At 39.6% G+C, this 23,101-nt stretch overlaps 1 protein-coding gene across 1 annotated transcript; it reads left to right on the top strand.

Moving 5' to 3' along the window:
* The first annotated feature begins 1,854 nt into the window (after window positions 1–1,854).
* On the top strand, window positions 1,855–22,813 carry LOC144658277 (protein gooseberry-like). The gene is made up of 4 exons (XM_078518685.1): window positions 1,855–2,066; window positions 3,015–3,569; window positions 8,862–9,049; window positions 22,161–22,813. Exons 1-4 carry the CDS (start codon window positions 1,988–1,990, stop codon window positions 22,341–22,343), a joined length of 1,005 nt encoding a protein of 334 aa, XP_078374811.1. The 5' UTR covers window positions 1,855–1,987; the 3' UTR covers window positions 22,344–22,813.
* The last annotated feature ends 288 nt before the right edge of the window (window positions 22,814–23,101 follow it).

The following is a 23,101-nucleotide window of genomic DNA, read 5'->3' as shown; positions in this document are numbered from 1 at the left end:
ATTGGACTCATATTTGCTGTTTTATTCCTTGCTTTTATTTTAGTTTCAACATTTACACTGACTCTTCTTGGTGTTTCTTATTCTGGTTTGAGTTTGTTTGTCGGCGGCGTCAGTGCTCCTTTAAAACAGATATAACACATCGTGGCCACTTTGACTTGTTAAATTAAGAGCGCTGTTTCTGAACATTGACTTAATCAAACATCACGTTCGTGGTACAGGTGGTATGCTTTGTTGACCTGCAGTTTCGTCCGTTCTCGCGTGACGACTGACGACCTTTGTTGTGCATGGGTGTAGTCGAAAACACTTTGTGCGTACACGTAACGTTCAAGGCGTAGGTTGTTTCCTCGAAAGCGATAATTGTCGCCGCATTCCTTCCCTTTTTCAGCTATATAATACAATTTTTTAAGGTTCATCAACGTCCGCTTATTATACATGTGAATGACGAAAATTTCCAAAACTTGATTGATTTCAAAATACGATTATGTGTGGGTCGTCAATTAGCAGGATATGTGACATACAACAATGAAGCGGACATCTTGATAACGTAGGAGATAAAAACACTTAAGGCAGTTCATGCGAAACAACAACAAAATACTTGAGCAAGCAGTGTTGATCGTGCGCCTTGCGTGAAAGCTCACGATAACAAGTACTGCACTGTTTAACTGAGCATTTGTATTCTGAGGGAGTGGTGACGATAAAATTGTGTCGTAAAGTGTCTGAATTTACGCAAACTCGGCACAAGCTAATTAATTACAGTCGAACCTCTCTATACGGACACCTCTATAATACGGACACCTCCGTATTACGAACAATTCACTTGGTCCGAAAGAGACCAAAATTCATACAAAATCTACCTCGGTAATACGGACATCTCCATAATAGAGACAATCCATCTGAAAGAAGTTCAACTGTAATCAAAGGATTGGCATATTTCACTTCAGTAAAAGCTCAAATTCCAGACCGTAATGTTCCTTTTTCCCTATTTTTCATATCTCGGGATAGGTTCCTTGCACATTTGCCTAATTCAACGGATGTTTAAAAAAGCTTGCAAGTGTGTCACGCCGAGTACCTTTTCAATAAAACCAAGAAATTTTGAAATCACGTTTCAAAGATCACCATTCACTGTTGAAGTTTCCGTCTGAGGTGTTCGTTTAGGAACATTTACAGAAATTTTAACGTCTTTTAAGTAAATCATTGTAGTTTCACTAAGCTAGCAACATGAATATAATAAATTTGCGTGGGTTTGAGAAAATGGCAAGCAACGGTTAATAAGAATGGCTGAGAGGTGGCGTGGGTGAATACGTAAACCATCGTAATTGCATGAAACAAAGTAGAAAAGCCAAATAGGCAATTAAAACGTCCACTCGCTCACTGTTGAAAAAAAAAAAAAAAAACTCGCTTCTGTTGAGAGGTGTTAATTTTAATGTTAACAGGAATAAAATTTATATTTCCCTATTGAAATTAAAACTTCGTAGGTCAGCAACAGTCTTACAGAAAAAAGAAACTGTAGCTGTTAGTTTCACGCAGACTTTCAAGCTAGGAAATTTAGGTTGGTTTGTTTACTCCTTTGATCCCAAATTAAAGGAACAATACCGTAAGTGATGCATGTAGGGTGTCGTGCTCATGTCCATGTCGCGACGTGTTCCGGCACAGGCGGAGGTACAGGTATACAGGTCGATGTCACGTCAGTGGCAACTTTCGCGGAATGGGATACGAAAAGCTACGAGTCACCAGTTATTTATCAATTTATTCATTCATTTCTCGCCTGTTGAAATAGTTTTAAACCATGTGTCCCCTGATGTGAAAAAGATCTCTTATTTTAATATTTCTACAGTTTAGTGACGTTTGCTAGGCGCTGGGAGAGGTACTTGACGACAATGTTTCACGAAGAACTTGAGAGGTGTGACGACAGAGGCGAACTATCTCCGAATGAGCTACGGAGAATTACGAGTCACAAAATATTTATTATTCTAGAAAACCTCAGTCCATGTACCGGTCGAAAGAGAATAGAACGTTACTTGAATATTGCTCGAAGATGGAAGATTCCTTTAAGTTTCCATATGCAGGTAACATCTTAAAATACTTTTAAAAATCATTAGGAGACACCTTTCCTGCAATGTTCAGTTAAAGGTATCAGTGAAAGGTAGCGACAACAAAGCGTAATACTCAATTGGGTTTGCCAAATCATACCATCCTCGGCAGTTAACACGCAAAGAATATAGAGATGTTGACAACTTAATGAAACACATCTATACCATAGTGGGACCTCGAGCAAACAAACAGCCTTCTCTGCAAAATCGATCGTTGCAAAGGTCGTAAAACAGCCGGTCAAAATCTCAGTTACACGTGCACACTCGATCTCAGAAAACAACTTAAAAATTATTCATTGAAGTAGTTCCTACAGCATTCTTTATTTACAATTTAGCAAATGATGCTCGTTTCTAGCACCAATATTCCCCACTATTTTTGTTTAAACGTCACGTCAGGTTCATCTTCGAGCCCTCCGTTTGTTCGTTTTGCCTTTGTTAGCCACAAAATATTTAGCTTAGCATAAGGTAGTTCTTTCTATTCTCAGTCACTTTGTCTTGACCAGGACGCAAAAAAACTTTATTTCGATACACTATTACAAAAGCACGATTATCACATTCTAATTACAATCAGTTCCACGGAACACCCTTTCTTTCCCAAGTTTTCTCGACTTGAGTCATTGTTTTGAATGAAGACATATCCACGCATCAGAGATATTGCAAATTCTACAACAAAATTACGCAACTGGCGTCAGTGGATCAGTTTTTATTCTCTCTACAACAACAGCCAACAATGTTGACAACAACGTTCGTAGTACCTTTGCTGGGCAGTCCAAACAGCCCAGCAATATAAGAATAATTCTAGGTTCTTATTTACTGTATTCGTCTGATAACTGATGCTTGCCTCACATGCGTGTTAACAAACAACTTTAACTGTTGCTTACAAACAAACACCCACTGTAAAGTCGTAATTTCCTCTTGCCGTAGGAACAGGGCGCTTAAATCAACTTGGAGGTGCTTATATCAACGGCAAACCACTTCCAAAAGAGATTCGGCACGAAATCCTCGCTCTGGCTCTTCAAGGATTACGTCCTTGTGACATAAGCCGTCGTTTACGAATCACTCATGGCTGCGTTAGTAAGCTGTTGTCCAAGTACCGCAAAACTGGCTCAATCCAACCTGGTGGCGAAGGTGTAGGCCTACCCAGAGTGATCACACCTCGCATAGCACAGAGAATCTTGGAGTACAAGGAAGAACAACCAAGACTGTTTTCTTGGGAGATACGAGATCGTCTTGTTCAAGAAGGGCTGTGCAGTAAAGAAAGTCTTCCTTCTCTTAGTTCCATCAGTAGATTGTTGAAGAATAAAGATAAATTGGAAACGGCGTCAGGCCGAACAATCCAAGAACGTGGCAGTAATTCCTACATGATCGCAAGTATCTTAAACCTACCATGTAACGGGCAATCGTCCTCGTCGATTTCGTCATCGGAGCCTTCTTCTTCTTTAGCTAGCAATGGAAGAATAGTTGAACATAAACAGACAGGTCAGTGAAAAATCATTCTCTCTGTGTTTTTTGGCTTTTAGAATACGTTGTTTAATTGTGTCTTTTCCCTCGAGCGGTCCAATTTGCCTCTCGGCACGTAGGGACGGTTAGTTCGATATTTACAATCGACTTCCTCCTCGGTAAGTTACAACTTCCGCTCTTCATTTGATAGACATGATAGTGACATATCAGGAAGTGTACCAAAGCTATGCCAATGAGATTTTGTTGAATAATGTGTAAAGAAAGGATAATGGTGTTATTTATTTCGGTATGGGTCTGTATTTAATTTTACCAGTGCAATTATCAAATGAACAACTTATAAACTGTGTTAAGTTTAATTACCTCCAGAAGTCTTTATTACAGTCGCTGAATACTAACTGTCAATCTTCTATCTTCCACTGGCTATTGACTATGTTATTGCTCTAAATGTTCATATCATGGACTCGTTAATTGATTTTTATTAATAAAATATTATTTTTTATGTTTTAAATGCCAGTTTTATTTGAGTTAAAATCTAAATACATGTCTCCTAAATAAATTTTTCGTCGGCAGATTTCCATTTTTCTTTAAGTAGTATATAAAATATGAGTGGGAATTTAGATTATGTATCGAACAATCAAAGTTTTATTTAATAGTTTCTCTTAATCCTCTTTACTCTATTCATTTCTTATTTTAATACTAACTAAGGTAACAGTATTAAAATGTTTTATGTGCCAAAAATTCATGCAAAGTGGTAAATCCTTTGTTATTTCTTTTTTCCCAGCTTTAAAATGGATGTCTTAAGTTAGAAATTTGATATGCACCAAGCATTTCGAGTAACTTACATTAGTATTAATTATTGCAAGTTGTTACAGTATAGTACAGTAGGTTGGTTCAGGATTGATCTTGAAAGTTACTTGTTACACTTGACTTTGATTTCCTAATAACTGTTAAAAATGTTAAATTGTAGTGTGGATACATGGTTTGCTTACATCACATACTAACATAAGTATCATTAGTGGGCACTGATCTTTTCCTTTCTACTGAAGAGGTCAATGTATTCGAGTACTAAATAACTTATTTTGAGATCGGTTTAAAGTTTTTTGCTTAACTTTTTTTCTCAATTGATAACTATCTTTTGGAAGAACCATTTTTTATAACATTTTTTAATACAATATTGCATTTTTGATAAGAGTAGTTTCTACATTATTTTAGAATATATACCGATTTATTCGAGCCTTCTTGTAATTTAACTGTAATGGATGTCCAAAGGCCCCACGAGCCTGCCTGTGAGGGAACTTTCAATAAATTTGTATATGTTTGTATAATCGTAAATTCTTGATAACCTACTACAAAGGGCAGCTTACACTGAAAGATAAGATTTGTCTTACAGTATATCTTTAGTCAGTACTTAAACTTACGAGTTTCAATCTGGTTTTGTGGCTGTGTAATGACTGGGAAAATGTTAGGGAATCTAAAAAGGAAAGTTCTTAAGCTTTAAACACATAAATTTGTATAGTATGATTATAAAGAGCGTCCTGAAGGGGGTAACATGGAAACTAGAATTTGCCCTAATGTTGCACTGGAAAAGAGGGATTTGTTGCAATGTATCAGAGATTGGGCAAAAAGGTAGGAGAAATCTCTTTATAACAGTATTCATAGTAACGAAACTGTTAAAATGAACATTTTTCTTGAAATAAGACTTCGGCAGTTTAATAAACTGTGGTATACCAGGGTTTGCCTGGCCATCAGCACACCAAAGTGAGTAAGTTTGTTGGTTTTTTGCTTTACTGTTGCTATTGGATGTGCAATGCATCACGTATTGGTCAAGGAACTAAAATGTAATCTGTTGAAGGTCTTTGCTAAGTGCTCGTGGGTGCCTGACAATTTCTTTTGGTTCACTTTCGCATTATTGCTATTCAAAGTTTGTACAACCCTTCATGAGATAAAATAAAACATTTCTTTTCTTTCTTTGCAAATTTCTCTTTTTCTGTCTTTGAACTGATTGGATTTAGTACCTAGTACCTGTGTACAGGATGCTCCGAGTTTTCGTAATATCATGATTGAGGGTTTTTTTTTTTTTGTGCGGGAATGGGGTATGAATCGAGTGCCTAAGCTCGAATCCTGGAGAACCAGTCCAGGTTTTCTGTAATCAGGATTTTCCGTTACCAAGATGGTTGCCTTGTGGACAAAACACTGCGACCCAGTCCATGGAGCACGTCAATGGACCACCCAAATAGACCGCCATATAATGAAAAATATTAAGTATACGATGTGTACTTTTTACCATTATTCAATATTGAGAACTAACCGTGGCCTGCAATCAGCCAGAAGAGCACTTCTGTTAGCCTGAATAGCGCTCCGGATAGCCAGTTTACGGTTAGCTGTCAATAATGGTAATGGTAACAGTGCTATTTTTTTTTAAAAAAATTCTTTTGGAGATGTATTTGCTTTTTACGGTAGTTCATTTTGGTAGTCTAGTAGGGTAGTCCTTGGACTGGAGATCAGTTTTTTGACCACATCCCCTTACGGGTCGCAATCCGACAGAGCAAGCTAGTAGTAGGGTGCTAGCTATTCGCCCTTGAACACCCAGTCTCTTGAATCTGCGAGAGATTGTCTAATTGGCGTGGGTCGTGGGTCGTGGGTCGTGGGTCGTGGGTCGTGGGTCGTGGGTCGTGGGTCGTGGGTTGTGGGTCGTGGGTCGTGGGTCGTGGGTCGTGGCAAGCTCGCCCCCGATGCAAAGGAGCATTCTCACCGATTTGTTACTTTTGGATACCGTTTTTCTTATTAACAAAAACATGTTTTGTTCCCTTCATGTCTGCCCGGACAGTTTTACGGAAGTGGGCCGAAAATTGCAAGTATTTGCTTGACCTTGGCGTGCAGGCTGTTTGCCGACTGAGATGGGCAACGTTTTGGTAACAACCAATTTATTGAACGATTTCATGTAGGTAGCTTGGTGGTTCGAATTCATTCCGTCTCGAGTAAATGATCATGTTATTCATTTATTTGTTATTCCAATTTTATCAGGGAAGTCACGCTATCCAATATATTTTATAATTTTTAAATATTCATGGCTTTTCTTGGTCATTTCAAGTGAAAACGTTACAACTTCTTGAGTCTTTTTTTTAACTTTAAGGGATTTTTACAGAACATCTAATGGATTTTTTTTTCCTGTGCATGGCCAATTTTTTATTCCTCTAATAAAAAAAAGAGTTTCTTTTCAGTTGTTCGCTACCTACCAGTGATCCAATTAGTGACGTGGGAACGCTCAAGTATGATTGGCTAAAAATAGGTGAAATGTACATGTTTGCTGAAAGCATTTGCGGAAGAATTATCAAAACTTAAACTGTCTGGGACTATAGCGGAAGGAACTTTTTATATTCTTGAAATGACTTAATAATTGTACGCCGGTTTTAAGTACTAGAGATTTGTTTCACAAGGCCATATCGATGTTGCTGTTTCAGAATCCGAACTTGCAGGTTCGTCGTCGACCGCGGTCAAACGACAGAAATATGCCAAAAACAAGACAAGTACTTCAAAGATAAGGTTTTGATTTTTACAATTTAAAGTTTCATACATTACCGGTATCGTGACAATTTACGAAGCTTTTTGGGGCTTTATTTAAAAATGTTTGAAAATGGTGATATCAGTTGGACTTTTCTGCGCCAATTTTTTCAAAGCACTTTGGTTCAGATGTAAAACATTTAAAAAGTAAAAACACTCTTATGCCTGGGAAAACGGGAATGTTCAGGAAAGCGTGACTCTCGCGTGACTAAGTTATCGTGACGTTGTGTTTTAGGTCAAAGTTTAAATGAGTGACAGGTGTCAAACGACAGGTGTCAAGGATTCGCGAGGCAGTAGTTTTCGAAGCTATGTTGTACACTGTTGTATGTTGTACAATTAAAAATTGTGCTTATTGAGATGCCTTTCCATCAATGCAACAGGGAATACGTTTATTTACACTCAGCATCTATTTTTTGCTCATACTAACACATCAATATGAACGAAATTCCCCAAAATAGGAAGAAAAGCTGGCTATAAAGACGTTTGAATGCGGTGAAGGTGCGTCGAGATTTGACCTTCCGTTATCATTTGAAACTTGAGGCTGCAGATGCACTATCGAAGGTTGCGTTTAAAGAAATTAAAGAGAAATCAAAACTTGCAATGTCAAGCACTGTAGCGAAATTAACGTTTCATTTTGTTGAACCGACTAAAGTTATATTTCAGACCATTATTTTAAAATAAAAACGTCTATATTATTGTTGCATATATCCTGCGAAACCAAGAAATAAGAAATCCAGTGGAAATATTTCGACACTAGTTTGCCACTGATCCACACACTAATCGCTGATTAAAATTCCGATTTTACACAGATGAAATGGCAGAAATAGAAGTAGCTGATCGGCTTATCAGCCAAACTGAAGGAACTTATCCTTGTCGATGCAATCGTTTTAAGGGTGTTCTTGTTTGTTTAAGATTTTTGTTTTTCTGCGAACTAGTAGCCTGCGTGGCTAACTGCGTGGCCGGCGTTCAAAGGGAAAGGAGAGGGGAAGTTCTAGCGGTAGTCTTATTCAACGTATATTGTAACACCTCCATCCGAGGTCTTTGAATGAGTGAGTTCAAATTTTTGGTCTTGTTAAGCGTCACACATTTTTCGGTAAATTTAAAATCCAGAGATAGCTGGTAACTCGGCTTATACACGCACGACGCACGACCCACGACCCACGACCCACGACCCACGACGCACGACGCACGACCCACGACCCACGACCCACGACCCACGACCCACGACCCACGACCCACGACCCACGACCCACGCCAATTAGACAATCTCAATCTGCGATGAAAGCCCGCCGGCTAGATGGTATTATTTGAGATAAATTTTAATTGTTATCTCCATTTCTGCCAGCTCTTTCGCGAGCGTTAAAACATAAAGATAAATTTAATTCCGAGTAATTCTAAAATATACTGGAGTTGTTTGTGGTTTTGGCACTGGGAATGGGATTTCGGTACAATTTGAGACGGGAACTGGGACATGGGCAGAATTTGGTCTAGGAAAATGGATTTGTACGCCTGTCCCCTTTCCGTGCCCTCATTAAAACAGCATCTAAGAATATGACAATATAATCAGGCTTATTTTGCCCTGGCATAGAAAAATTATCACGTGAAAGCCGTGGCTTTTGCCGATTTCTTGTCTTTTCTGCTAATGTTATGACTCTCAATGTCTATCAAATATAATCGGCGAGTTTGTACCGATTTGTTTGCTAAGCGACTAGATCTAATAATGAACATTGCTTTTGTTTGCCATCACAGAGAATATCCAGGCTGCTGAAAACTCATGCGAGCCCTTTCCGCTTCAAATTCAGAGAAGAGAACGCATCAAGTATACAAGCCACCAACTACGTGAACTTGAAGCAGCATTTAAAATCAATCAATACCCATCTGCGTCAGGGAGAGATCAGTTGGCAAGAGAAATTGGAGTTACTGAGTCAAGAATTCAGGTGCATAATTCAGTTCTATCTAAGAAAACTTTTCGATATATAAAAGAATATAAAAGAATTTCCAAAGATATCATTTGGTTTCCTCCATTGGATAATATCTCATTCAGTAATATTCTTTGTAAGTGAAGGCCGTTTCAGCCATTTTTTAACGTATTGTGAGTTTGCTAAAATAAAAAAGCTGACTTTCTGCGCTTTCGCCTGCGCCTTGTTAACCGTGCAAAGGCGGTTTATAATCTGGCCGGCGTTTTTTTTTTTTTTTCGTTTGTCGTTTTGTCGGTAAATCGTTCCAGACCCACGCGGCCTGGCCGGCTCCTTGGTCACGGTCACGCAAGATTTGATGTTTACTAGCGATCACTCGTTTAACATGAACACTTCGCTCTCTGTTTAGAGTGAATTGTATATTTTTGTGTCATTCGAGTATTTTACCAGAAGAGAGGACTGAATAATCACATAGCGAAACCAAAGACCGCTTGGACATGTCCAAGCTATTTAAAACGGCTACCACTACGTCAGACCCATGCCACGCGATCGCTCGCCTGTAGCATAGTTAGTAGCTACTAACTATGCCTGTAGCTATAAATAATCTTTCCTCTATTTAAAAAATATTTACGAATACTCTGCGCTCTGTTTGTGTGAAATATTTAATTTTGTGTTAATCAAGCGTTTGGCTCGGAGCGAGTACAAGTCGTACAGTTTAGCCGGAACGTGTTGAATGTCGCAAAACAACGACTTGTTTTCTGGATATTCCAATTTTTGTTTTGAGTTTATTTTGGGAAACGAAACGAAAATTGCAAGCTCATCAAGAATGTGTCAAGGCACGGGAACACCTCATCGGGCCAGGGGAATTACCTGCTTGATTACCTTTATTTATACTTGCAAAAGCTCGTCGGACGACGCTAAACGAAGAAATACAACAGGATGGCCTCAGTCTACTCTTTATTTTGGCGTGAAATGGACTTCTTTTTAATGCCATTCATGAACTGGTTTGAGTTTATTTTATTGAACATTTGGAACAAAATAAATATTTGCATGCGTAAGTAGGAATTTAACCTGCATGCGGTGAAGGAAATTCATGTCACGCAAACACGATTTGTGTGTTTCTCAAGTGACTGCTTTTCTAAAGATTTTTTAACTGTGCGGCGCTGTGCCTTTCTAGCCAAAGAACTGAAAGAGGTGGTCAAGCAGTATTAACCATATACGTTTACTACAGAAATTAACAAACATTGGCGCATCGCCTGCAACAGTGGAATGGTTCAAGAGCTATGTATCAAGTGGCTCCCAGTCAGTACGCATCCAATCTACACTGTCAGAGCCACTACTGCTAACATACGGTGTACCTCAGGTGCAATCCTTTCGCCACTTCTTTTCTGTATATACCTTAACGACCTACCTGGTCTACCCCTTTCCTGTGGCCTCGAATCGTACGTCGACGATTCAAAACTATACCTATCCTTTCCTATGCAATGCAGAAACTTCAGCAAGATCTACATGAAGTTGCAACGTGGTGCTGTGAGAACGATTTATTATAAATCCAGATAAAACCAAATTTTTACTCATTGGTACCAGGCAGTTGATGGGCAGACTTGAATCCACTCCATCAGTCTCTTTTTTTGGCAAGCACCTTCATCCTGCAGCATCTGCCATGGATTTGGGTGTGTCCCTAGACCCCAACCTTACTTACAACAACCATATCTCCAGAGTTGTATCTTCATGTTTTTCTAAGCTTTGTCAGATAAACAGAGTAAGATCAAGCTTCGATGCTAAGACCTTGGAAATGCTCATTAAGTCTCTAGTTTTTAGCAAGATGCTATATTGCTCGACTGTTTGGGCAAACACGTCATCCTCGAACATAAAAAAAACTCCAGCAAGTCCAAAACTTTGGTTGCAAAATTGTTACCAACTCAAGGAAGTACGACCACGTGACTCCACTTCTCCGTCAGCTAAACTGGGTGCCTTTAAAAGAACAACTAGCCTTTAATTTAAAGATTTATTATTAATGTACAAATGTCTAAATAATTTAGCACCCAGTTATTTAAGCAACAAGTTTTGTAAAAGGTCTGATGTTCATGGACGAAAAACCCGCCAACACCAGAGCTTGCAAATTCCACTGTTCAGGACCGCAGCAGGCCAAAGAACATTTACATACAGAGCTGTAAACCTATGGAACAGCCTTGATATTAAAATCAAAAACGCTTAAGTGCCACTGTCAGAGAAAGTGTTCCAGACCTTGGAAGTCGGGGTCAACCGATTTTCCTGAAACTTACTGCAGAAGTTGGCCTTGATGAGATATTCTAAAAGCCATTTGGGTTTGGTTTTCTGACTTTTACTTTCAAAGTTTCAGGGGTGGTCCCATATTGAGCCTTCAAATCATGAAAAATCCTGCTTTTGAAGGAGTAAGTTTGCACTTGTATAAAATCAAACACACAAAACCTTTTGACTAAATACTTGTAGGCTGTGATTCTACTATAAATGCTCTTTCATTTCATATATGTTGATTTGGCATAGAGGGTTCTGACAGTGTGAGGCATAACACGAAATTTGGCCAACTTTTGATGAGAAAACCACTACCCAAAATTGCCAAAATTTAGATGTTCATATTTTTTAACTGCCTAACTAGAAAAAAAAGGATACTTATATCAGGAGTTATCCCAATGCATGTAGAACAAAATTCAGTTGAGAAAAATTTGGGCCGTGTAGTGTTTTAGTTCTTTAATGACCCATTTTGAAGCACACCCTGACCTAATTTGCATATTGTCAAAACCAAAAGTTTAACATCCATACTTATTTTATTTATTTTTTAACACTTTAATTTGCCTTGGCGAGGCTTAAAGTTCTTAGGAAAGCTGTTGTTAGCAGTAATAAGACGAGTAAACATAAATTTTGACTGTTAAAATTAGCAAAAATTAGAAAATCAACACTGATGAAATCAGTTTGGTTTTCTCAAAAGCATGTTCCTTAAAATATAATGTGCATACAATAAATGGAGTCCGTATAAGGTCTACGTGATAGTTTACTATACTAATACACTTCTTTTAAACATATCCATGCTTAACTTGCCAAAACTTAACTTACCAAAGCGTATTAAACGCTCTTCAAGTAAAGTAAGTTTCCATATTTTTGAAAATCGTGCGGGTACAAACATCCTACGGCGTAATCGTACTTCCTGATGATCGTTACATTCTGCATTTGTTGACAGAATTCCTTTATAGTCCCTTACAATCAAATAACATTTCTGAAGCCGCTCAGTTCTTTGCCATTGCTGTTTCGGCTGCACACTGTCCATCCGCCATTTTGGATGTGGTCGCAAGAGAACTGGGTCGAGAGTCGCCTGACTAAAAACGTGTGGACTCAGCCTACGCGTTTTACATTATGAAGTTTTCCTGTTCAGAGATTTTTTTTCCAACAAAAGTCCTTTGCCTAATTTTAAAGACAGAACTGATCGTGACGCTCTTTCATTTTGGTCACATTTTATTAGACCTGGGTGGAACTTGACTGTTAAGCATATGACACGGGCCCCAAAATCAACTAGGTGGCCAACAGTGGCTCAAGATTTTTTTTGTTTTTGTTTTTAGATTTATGTTGAATCGTATTCCTGGAACTTCCGCCTGTCATATCGTTAAAAATTAAAATTTCTACTGTTTTTTTTTTCGAGTTTAAAACTGACTTTATACACGTAATGATCATAATGGTGTGTCTCACCAAGCTAAGACAGCTAAATAAATTAACGATCGGCCAGAAGAACTAGTAAAAAAAAGCTAAACGTCTGATTTTAGGGACAGTTTTAACTCTGGAAATTCGCAAAAAGCAGTACTGATTTGAATTTTTATTATATTGAAATGACAATCATGCTCATATAATGATGAAAAACAAGTAACAGCATGTATATTGTATATGGTGTAGATAAGAACCATCAATCGACATCAAAATGTTGTCACAACTCTACAATGATGCACAAGACCGAAAACCAGTCCTAGTTGCAGTTGGCAAGAATAGCCACATTCGTATATATGCATGTCAATGGTGCGCTCACCATTTCCTTCAGCTTAGCAGGCAAAGTGACCTGGCTGGTGAATTACAACAGAAAAACGACAACTCAGGTTAGATTTAGGAAACTACTGCAACCTTTTCTTCCAGACGAGTGCTTACCTTAAACGGAATTAACCTTCAACCATTGTCATGCTCCGTACCCAACGGCTACTGCGAAGTTTCTCTGCTAGAACTGTTGATGAGCACGTTACAGTTCTTAAAAAACACTCTATATTACTTAACGTTTTTTCCCTCACATCCCGCTATTACGGACTCTCGCTAATATGAACACTAAACAACGATGTCCCAAGCGTGTTGCTATAACGAGAGTTGACTCACGGTATTAATTATTTTAGCACAACACGAGACTAATAGATCTTCAGGCCGGTCACGGTTTTGACCGCCATCTGGAAGGATATGCAACGCCGTCACAAATTACAGTGTCTTATGGGAATCTGATGGACTATCCGAAGGAGCCTAGCTTCTAGGCAAAATATTTAATCAAACAAATTTGAATGACGTAGCTGGGATATAAAGCGTTCAGTTACGTTTTTAATTTTCCATTAATTTCTGCGTTTAAATCCTCCCGGCTTGTTGCGTGGGTTCAGCGGGTAGAACTTAGGGCCTGTTTACATGGAAGGCGGGTGCCCCGGCTAACCGAGTTACCCGGCCAACCGAGCTACCCTGGGCGAGCCAACTTTCCATACGTTCTTTAAAACACGCATCGAAGCGTTTACATGCAAGACGGGAAACCCGCCTTGCCGGGGCACTCGGTCTACTTGACCGGGGCACCCTTCTAGGCGAGATAGCTTTTTGCCATGTAAACGGTTATGCCCGGGCTATCCCAGCTTGCCGGCATAAAATTTATAAATTCTGGACCCAAACAGTGCTATTTGACCAAAATTAGATCAAATTAGTTTTATCTGTAGGCTGGAAAATTTTTCTTTAAGCAACAGCTAATTAATTCGAAATTTTTGTAGGAATGATTATCCTTACTCACGAAACAACAAATTTAATTTCAATTTGGCGGCCAAAGAATGTTGAATTTCGATTGAATTCCCCCATAATTGGACGTAGTAAAGTTCTAACAGCTTAGTTTTTTTTAAGCTAAATACTTCAGACACTTTAATAAAGTATTTCATTCATTCATTCACATCAAAATAAGACGGCTCAAGACGGCTAGCCTTGATTATTTAGTAAAAAATCATATTTTTCTTCAATCATTTGGAGCTACATGGTTTTCCCACGCTGTGACACGCTTTAGTGACGCTGTCTCAACTCGGGCAGAAGGGATGTGAATTCTGCATGTTAAGGCGGACTATGTTTCATCCCTTCTAGCCGGGTAACTCGATTAGCCGGGGCACCCTCCCTCAATGTAAACAGGCCCGTATAGGCAAACGCCATCGAATAGGCTCTTGCCGATAGTGCTAGCACTTTTTTGGCATTATTTGGCTTCGCGAGCATTTTTTTCTACATTTTATCCCAAAAAGCACTGCTACCATTATTTTGGATTTTCGACTGATTATTTGTATAATTTTGTGTTAAAAAGCACAATCTGACTTTTTTTATGGCGTCCAAAGCCTCCCAGAACCCAGATGCATTTTGCCCTCATTTTTGTCACAGGAGCCGAGGAGGCCTGAGGAATAGATTTGATAGGTCAGCGTTTTCCTTCTAAAAACTAAGGATGGGCCGATACAGGTTTTTCAAAACGATACGATATCGATACGATATTTGCCTTTTTTCTCGATATCGATATCGATATTATGACGTCATTTCCGTCCTGATGTCATTGGTATGTCACGTGATTTGTCTGAGAATTCAAAAGACAGCCCTGGCATTATAGATATTAGCCTGGAATGTTGAGTTTTGGTCTTTTTGTTTCACTGTTACATCAGCAATGTGTGGACATCAAGTCATGGCAAGAAAAATTCACATTTTGACAAGAACAACAATATTTGCCTTAGCACAATTGCATTTTTTTACCTCAGGTGCTGACCAGGAGACCGCAGGCTCAGGTCACGTGTGCAGTATCGAAAACGTATCGAAAGTGCGATATTTTTCGAAAGTATCGATACTTTTCAAAATTGTCAAAATATCGATGTATCGAATATTTGGTATCGAGTATCGGCCCATCCTTACTAAAAACCCAGTCCATGACACTCGATACAAGATGGCGTCATCCACGTTTTCATCGAGGAACAATGACAGCCAAAAAAATTAAAAAAATTGGAAAAGAGAGAGCATTTTTATGTAAACCACGAGCACTTTTTTAAAAAAAAATTAGCATTATTTTAGCACTTTTTTGGCAATAAACGAGCACCGCTTTAAGCATTTAATGTTTTTTTTACGAGCACTATCGGTAAGAGCCTACCATCGAATCTTGACAATGTGCGAGCCCTCGAGTCGTGCAAGCCATTGCCGTTTGCTTAAAAAGCACATCGGTTACTCTAATATGTGACATTACATTATGCGGATATGGTTAGCGTTTATATTAGGATTTGAGGACAGAAGGCACTACTATTGTTAGTTCATCGTTATATTATAATCAACATTCGAATCAAAATGAGACACTTTCAGTGGAAGGGGAAAGGTGAAAAACATGAAAAATAAAAAATATAGGGGGAGCTCGTGGAACGACTCGATTTTTCCTTCCTTCTTTCCCAGTGTCCCCGAGCGCTTTTGTTTTTCACTCCTCAGGCTCGCGCTAACTTTTCACCTCTCCCCATTTCCCAGCCCTTACAAAAAATTAAAGAAGAGGCCTCTGTGGAGGACAGAGTAAAGTTCATGCATGTTTAAGGCAGACACTGCCGTTTACCTACACTCCTCTTGATCAAGCAATCAGCCACGGGTTTTTTTTAGCCATTTTGCAATTACTTCCAAATTGAAGTTTGTCTAAAAATAATATTTTTCTCACATAGAAAGTGGCAACAGAGTAATTCTGCAAGTTATCAAAACCTGAGAAAAAACACAGATGTTTTTTTAATGCCTGATGATTATGACGAAAAACTTTAAAAAATTGCCATTTTTTTTTTTTCAACTGTGATATAGTTCCTTTATACCCTATTGAAGTGTAATCTGCCGAAAAGAGAATATTTTAATGGCCCTCACTCGACACCAGAGATAAAACACGTGTTGATACTTGTTTCATTTCATTATAAGAATGATCTTTAATAAGCCATTTGGTTTGTGTCGCATTATCAATTGTTCCTCCCAGGCTAGGTCTCGGGGGCTAGGTCTAATAAAATGCGACTAAAATGAAAAAGTCTTAATATTATGTCAACAAGTTTATAACATAGCATCAAGAGGCTAATTTGAAAACAAAAATAATTTTCTCAGTATATTTTAAAGGTATCTTAATGAGTTCTATGGAAGTTTCGTTTGAAAAACGTTGGGTCCACACGTTTTCAGCCAGGCAACTCTCGCCCCAGTTCTCTAGCGACCATATCCAAAATGGCGGATGAACAGCGTGCAACCAAAATAGCAAAACTATGGCATAATGGCGAGGAACTGAGCGGCTTCAGAAACGTTTCTTGATTGTAAGGGACCATTAAGGACTTCTGTTATCAAATGCAGAATGAAGCGATCATTGCGAAATACGATTTGGCCGTAGGATGTTTGTACTCGCACGATTTTCGAAGATGTGGAAATTTACCTTTACTATAAGAACGTTTAATACGCTTTGGTAAGTTAAGTTTTAGCAAGTTCAGCATGGATATGTTTCAAAGAAGTGTATTTATTAGTATAGTAAACTATTACGTAGACGTTATACGGACTCCTGTATTGTATGCACATTATATTTTAGGGAACAAGCTTTGGAGGGGAACAAACTGATTTTTTTCAGTATTGTGTTTTTTAATTCTTGCTAATTTTAACAGTCAAAATTTATGTTTACTCGTCTTATTACTGCTAATAATAGCTTTCCTAAGAACTTTAAGCCTCGCCAAGGCAAATTAAAGTGTTTAACAATAAATAAAATAAGTATGAATGTTAAACTTTTGGTTTTGACAATATGCAAATTAGGTCAGGGTGTGCTTCAAAATGGGTCATTAAAGAACTAAAACATTACACGGCCCAAATTTTTCTCAACTGAATTTTGTTCTACATGCATTGGGATAACTCCTGATATAAGTATCCTTTTTTTCTAGTTAGGCAGTTAAAAAATATGAACATCTAAATTTTGGCAATTTTGGGTAGTGGTTTTCTCATCAAAAGTTGGCCAAATTTCGTGTTATGCCTCACACTGTCAGAACCCTCTATGCCAAATCAACATATATGAAATGAAAGAGCATTTATAGTAGAATCACAGCCTACAAGTATTTAGTCAAAAGGTTTTGTGTGTTTGATTTTATACAAGTGCAAACTTACTCCTTCAAAAGCAGGATTTTTCATGATTTGAAGGCTCAATATGGGACCACCCCTGAAACTTTGAAAGTAAAAGTCAGAAAACCAAACCCAAATGGCTTTTAGAATATCTCATCAAGGCCAACTTCTGCAGTAAGTTTCAGGAAAATCGGTTGACCCCGACTTCCAAGGTCTGGAACACTTTCTCTGACAGTGGCACTTAATCTCTGTACTCTTTTAAATCAAAGCTTAGGGATCATCTTCTTTTAAACTTTTAATCATTATTTTATTTAGTTTTCAATTTTATTTGTATATATTAGTGTTAAGTAGATTTACTTTTTATTGTAAATAGTTTCTGAAAAGCCCTATGGGGAGATTACTATTAAAGTTCTTATCTTATCTTCTTATCTTACTTGGTACCTGTAAACTCCTCCTAGAGAACCCCAAAACCTCCAAGAAGTACATGGTGAAGTTTGTTGTTGAAGCTGAACTAACCCCACTGCTGAGTCGCAAGGCAGCAGAGAAGATGAAGCTGATCACAGTCAACTATGATAAGTTTGAGAGTGTTAATGGAGTAGTTGAAGGCCAGCAAGACGTCTTAAAAGATTTTCCTGATGTATTCAATGGCAACATTGGCACCTTACCTGATTCTGTACGTCTGACCATCAAGCCCGATGCAGAGCCGTTACTTCGTCCACCGAAAAGGCTGCCTGTTGAGCTGCGAGACCAGGTTAAGCAAGAGCTTGACAGACTGGTCGGGGTAGGAGTTCTCGCTCCCGTAGATGAACCCACTGACTGGGTAAATCAGATGGCAATTGCAACCAAAAAGGATGGAAGTCTTCGGATCTGCATAGATCCACGATCCCTTAACCTCGCGTTAAAGCGGGAACACTACCAGCTTCCTGTACTGGATGGCATCCTCCCTGACCTTGCAAAGGTGAACGTTTTCAGCAAAGTTGATCTGAGTCATGGTTATTGGCACTGTACCTTGGGAGAAGAGTCCAGTCTGCCTACCACTTTCTCTACCCCATTCGGGAGGTACAGGTGGAGACGTCTCCCGTTTGGACTCTCTGTTAGCTCTGAGATCTTCCAAAAACGACTCTATCAAGCCCTGGAAGGACTGGTGGGTGTTACCTGTATAGCTGATGAGATATTGATCTATGGTGTTAGAGACCCATTGAGGATGCCACGCAGGACCATGACAGAAACCTCACATCACTCTTCCAGCGCTGCGAAGAGAAATCCATCTGCTTCAACAAGGAGAAAGTGACCCTGAGAGTGAAACAACTGGATTTCATGGGGCACCAACACACTGCAGAGGGCCTGAAACCGGATCCAAGTAAGGTAGAAGCTATCCTAAAGCTGCAAACACCAAAGACCAAGGAGGACATTGAAAGACTTAACGGAACTGTAATTATCATGCAAAATTCCTCCCAAAGCTTTCCCAAGTAATGGAACCACTCAGAAGACTTACACAAAAGGGAGTCGAGTGGTTTTGGGGCAATGCTGAAGACAAAGCTTTCAATGAAGTGAAACAACTTGTCACCCAGGCCCCAATCCTTGTCTACTACAGTCCTGACAAAGAGCTTGTTATACAGTGTGATGCCAGCAGCCTGGGAATTGGTGCCGCACTTATGCAAGAAGGTCGACCACTGGCATACGCTAGTAGAGCACTTACAGATCCTGAGACCCGTTATGCCACCATAGAAAAAGAGATGCTTGCTATTGTCTTTGCACTGGAGAAGTGGCACCACTTTGTCTTTGGTCGCCGAGTAATTATCAGATCGGACCACAAGCCATTTGAAGCCATCACCAAAAAACCCCTTGACAGGGCACCGAAACGTCTACAAGGCATGTTGCTCAGAAGTCTGGCCTATGACATAGAAGTGCAGTATTCTCCGGGTCACACACAACACTTGGCAGACATGACGAGCCGATCATACCTACCAGCTGATGGCCAAGGAACCTGCAATGAATTTAAAGCTGTCAATGCCGTCCAATTCCTGCCCATTGGACAAGGGAAGTTACAGAAGTTTCGAGTGGAGACTGAACAAGACGACACCTTACAAGCCCTCAAGACCACCATACTGAAAGGATGGCCTGAGGACAAGTCCAACGTTCCTTCCCAACTGGCCCCCTACTACAGCATGAGAGATGAGCTTAGCATTTATGATGGGCTCGTTTTCAAAGGTGAGCGCCTTGTTGTACCCAAGGGACTTAGAGCCGAGGTAAAGAAAGACATACATGCATCCCATGCTGGTGTAGAAGGCTGTCTTAGGAGGGCACGGGAAAGTGTGTATTGGCCTGGCATGAACTCTGAATTCAGACACTGGATTTCAACCTGCGAGCCCTGTAGGCTGTTTGAAATTCCGCATGGCAAAGAGACCCTCTTGTCCCATGAGGTGCCAAAGAGGCCGTGGGAGAAAGCAGCTGTTGATCTATTCTCCCTGAACCAGACAGACTACCTGGTGACAGTGGATTACTCCAGGCATAACTAATCGATGATCAATGACATCAATTGGTAATCAATGAGTAATCGATGGGTAATCAGTTGATTAGTCATTGATTATTGGCGATGATCAATGAGTAATCGATGAGTAATCGAAGCCCAAAAATTTTGTGGCCTATCGATTACTCATTGATGTAATTGATTACCTATTGATGTTATTGATTACTCATCGATGACCCATCGATTACTCATCAACTATCATACTGTAAACAAAAGACACATTCCTTGCTTTCTTGTACCATTTTTTGTGATTTTTTTTCTCTATTTTAGTCATATTTTGCTTTATAACTGGCATTCTTGTTGACGAATTACGCCCTCACAAAAGGTCAAATAATCTTCCGGCATATTAAGACGTGAAGGGCTAAGCACAAATACAGATGATATTTCAATATTTAACTTTACCCAACTCTTTATTTAATAACAAAACAATTGAACAGGAAAACCAACCAGTCTGGAAATGAAACTAACAAGTACAAAGACAAGAATCGACTACGTGGTTATAGATTTTGGTCGGTGGATGTTTGTCAGCAAAGTAAAACTGCTTCGGCTTATTAGGGAGACAGCCATCCGAAAGCACTTACATTACGCACCGGAACAGCTGCAAGCACTTTTACTTTCTGTACTTTTTTCACGTGTTACCATGATATTGTTAGATTGTTATAGCGTGTTTAATACTTTTACAAGTTCCGGTTTTCAACCACGAGACTATATCGATGAGTAATCAATGCAATCAATGACTAATCGATGCAATCGATGACTGATCGATGCAATCGATGACCAAAAATTTTGTGGCCTATCGATTAATCATCGATTACTCATTGATCATCGGCAATAATCAATGACTAATCAACTGATTACCCATCGATTACTCATCGATTACTCATTGATTTCATTGATGTCGTTGATGTCATCGATTAGTTATGCCTGGATTACTATAGTGGCTATTGGGAACTGGACAAGCTGCACCGTGCAGATGCCGAGACTGTAGTGAAGAAACTCAAGGCTCATTTTGCCAGACATGGCAGTCCATGTCAGCTCGTGAGCGACAATGGCGCTCAATTTACAGCTGCAGAATTCAAGAGAATGACGAAGACCTGCGACATAGAGCATAGTGTTACATCCCCCTACAACAGCAAAGCCAATGGCAAGGTAGAGGCAGCTGTCAAATCTGCCAAACGACTGCTTCGCAAGACTGCCAAAGCTGGAGACGATTTCTACTTGGGGCTCTTGCTGAACGCAACACCCCATCACAAGGTATTGGAAGCAGTCCAGTCCAGAGGCTCATGAACAGAAGAACAAGAACTCTACTGCCTACAACTAGCACCCTGTTGGAGCCAAGGACACTCAACTCGGTTTACGAGAGAGAGAAATTAAAGGAAGTCCAGCAAAGGCAAGCCCGGTATTACAACACCAACGCCCAAGACCTACCCCCCCCCCCCCCCGGGCGAGGGTGACACTGTGCGAATGAAACCGTTTGTACTGGGAAAAAGGAGTGGAAGAAGGGAGTTGTCGTGGAAATGCTCGATGAGAGGTCATATGAAGTGGAGACAGGAGATGGGACGTCTTACAGACGAAACAGAGTTCATCTGAAGAGAACCAATGAGCTGCCTCCTAAGGGGACTACTAATTTACCACCACAAGTCTCAAACACTCCTGACACAACTGGTGGCTCAACTTGTCAAGGAGAGTCAAGCAACACCCTGGATACCGGTACTTCCCGTGTTGAGCTCAACCGAGAGATAGCTGAGTCGGACTGTGGTGTGACAACAAGGACCCGCTCAGGACGGATTGTAAAAAGACCATCCTATCTCGCAGATTATAATACTTGACTGCCATGCTTCATGGCATTAGTTACTGAACATCCACATTCTTTAAGACTATGAAGAACAACAGGCCTGTTTTGTCGTATCTCATGATATGGTTTTAAATCTATGGATCAACTCATCCTCAATATTTCAATTTCAACTTGACATAAACGCCATTAATGCTTTCAATGCTTTATTGAAAACACGTTCACACTGCATACATTCTTGCTATTTTAGTGTCCAACCCCCCAGAAGTTTCAGGGAACGAGGGAACATGGTCGTAAAATAATTGGGAACCAGGGAACAAAAGCAATAAAAGCTGTGTTTTTGAGAGGTTAGGGAACAGGGATCACAGTTGACAGTTGTTGTTGATGTTGTTGACATAACTGAACTTTAAATCGCCTAACCTATCTGTCTGTTGCCGGCTTAGGTGTGGTTCTCAAACCGAAGAGCGAAGTGCAAAAGTAGCAGGCACACGACTGAAGAAACAGTTCCAAGAAAGAAGGATCCAAAAACGTGTACATGTCAAGGGAATCATTCAGACTCTGGCATGCTACCGAAGTTGAAAGGGCCTGGTACTTCAAAAATATTCTTTCCATCCGGACAAGGTTGAAACATTTATAAACCCGATAAAAATCTAGGCCGTTAGCCTCACCAAACTGCGTATAATTATTGTATACTTAACAATTAAACTACCAACCCGATCTTTCTATGAGCGAGTAGTGAACGAGGCGCAACCGCAGTTGCCTATAGGAAACGAGGACGAGTAGTCTGATTGTTTTAGTAGAAACTCTACAGGATTGCAGTCCAAAACCTACAATTTAGGCCAAAATTGTCTTTTAAGGACGTTCGCGCGAAAATTTTCTTTACACCCCCTATTTCTTCACAAAATAAGAACCTATTAAGAACCCGAATAGCCTAACCTGTTTAGGCTTACCTGGAAAAATTAGGTTCCTACTCGCGAGTTTTTATTATATTAGAACGGAGTCAAGTTTTTGTTATTCATTTGAAATTGGAAACAAATACTTTGGGAAACAACTACAGGTCTCCTGCACTGGCCATTAAATCTTCCCTATTCTATTGTCAGAGTGTTAGTCTTGTATTTTAAGCTGCGAGTGAGTTCTTGTACCCGCATTTCCTGAATGTGAGAGATCCAAAATAAAAACATTGCTATAGTAAATAAAACTCTGATGGATACTCTCTGTCCATATAGCTTAACATCGTTCTTTTTAGCTCTGCTAATACGTAATCTGCAAAGGGTGTCTAGCAATACGTCATTGCTAACACATTTGGAAAATTCTCTTATGGCTGCCATCCACATTTAACATGTTTTCCTAAAAGTCCTTACAGAGAGAACTGTCAGAACACGAG

Source organism: Oculina patagonica, chromosome 1 (assembly GCF_052425735.1).
Source record: "Oculina patagonica isolate OP01 chromosome 1, crgOcupat, whole genome shotgun sequence".
Classification (NCBI taxonomy): domain Eukaryota; kingdom Metazoa; phylum Cnidaria; class Anthozoa; order Scleractinia; family Oculinidae; genus Oculina; species Oculina patagonica.
Note: the sequence above shows the minus strand (reverse complement) of the source record. Positions and strands in the feature narration are given on the sequence as shown.

Bases quoted from the DNA above. Each gene is read 5' to 3' on its own strand.
- LOC144658277 (XM_078518685.1), top strand. From the start codon at position 1,988: ATGTACCGGTCGAAAGAGAATAGAACGTTACTTGAATATTGCTCGAAG. The intron at 3,570-8,861 runs GTCAGTGAAAAA...TTGCCATCACAG, and splicing joins AGTTGAACATAAACAGACAG to AGAATATCCAGGCTGCTGAA. The intron at 9,050-22,160 runs GTGCATAATTCA...TTGCCGGCTTAG, and splicing joins TTACTGAGTCAAGAATTCAG to GTGTGGTTCTCAAACCGAAG.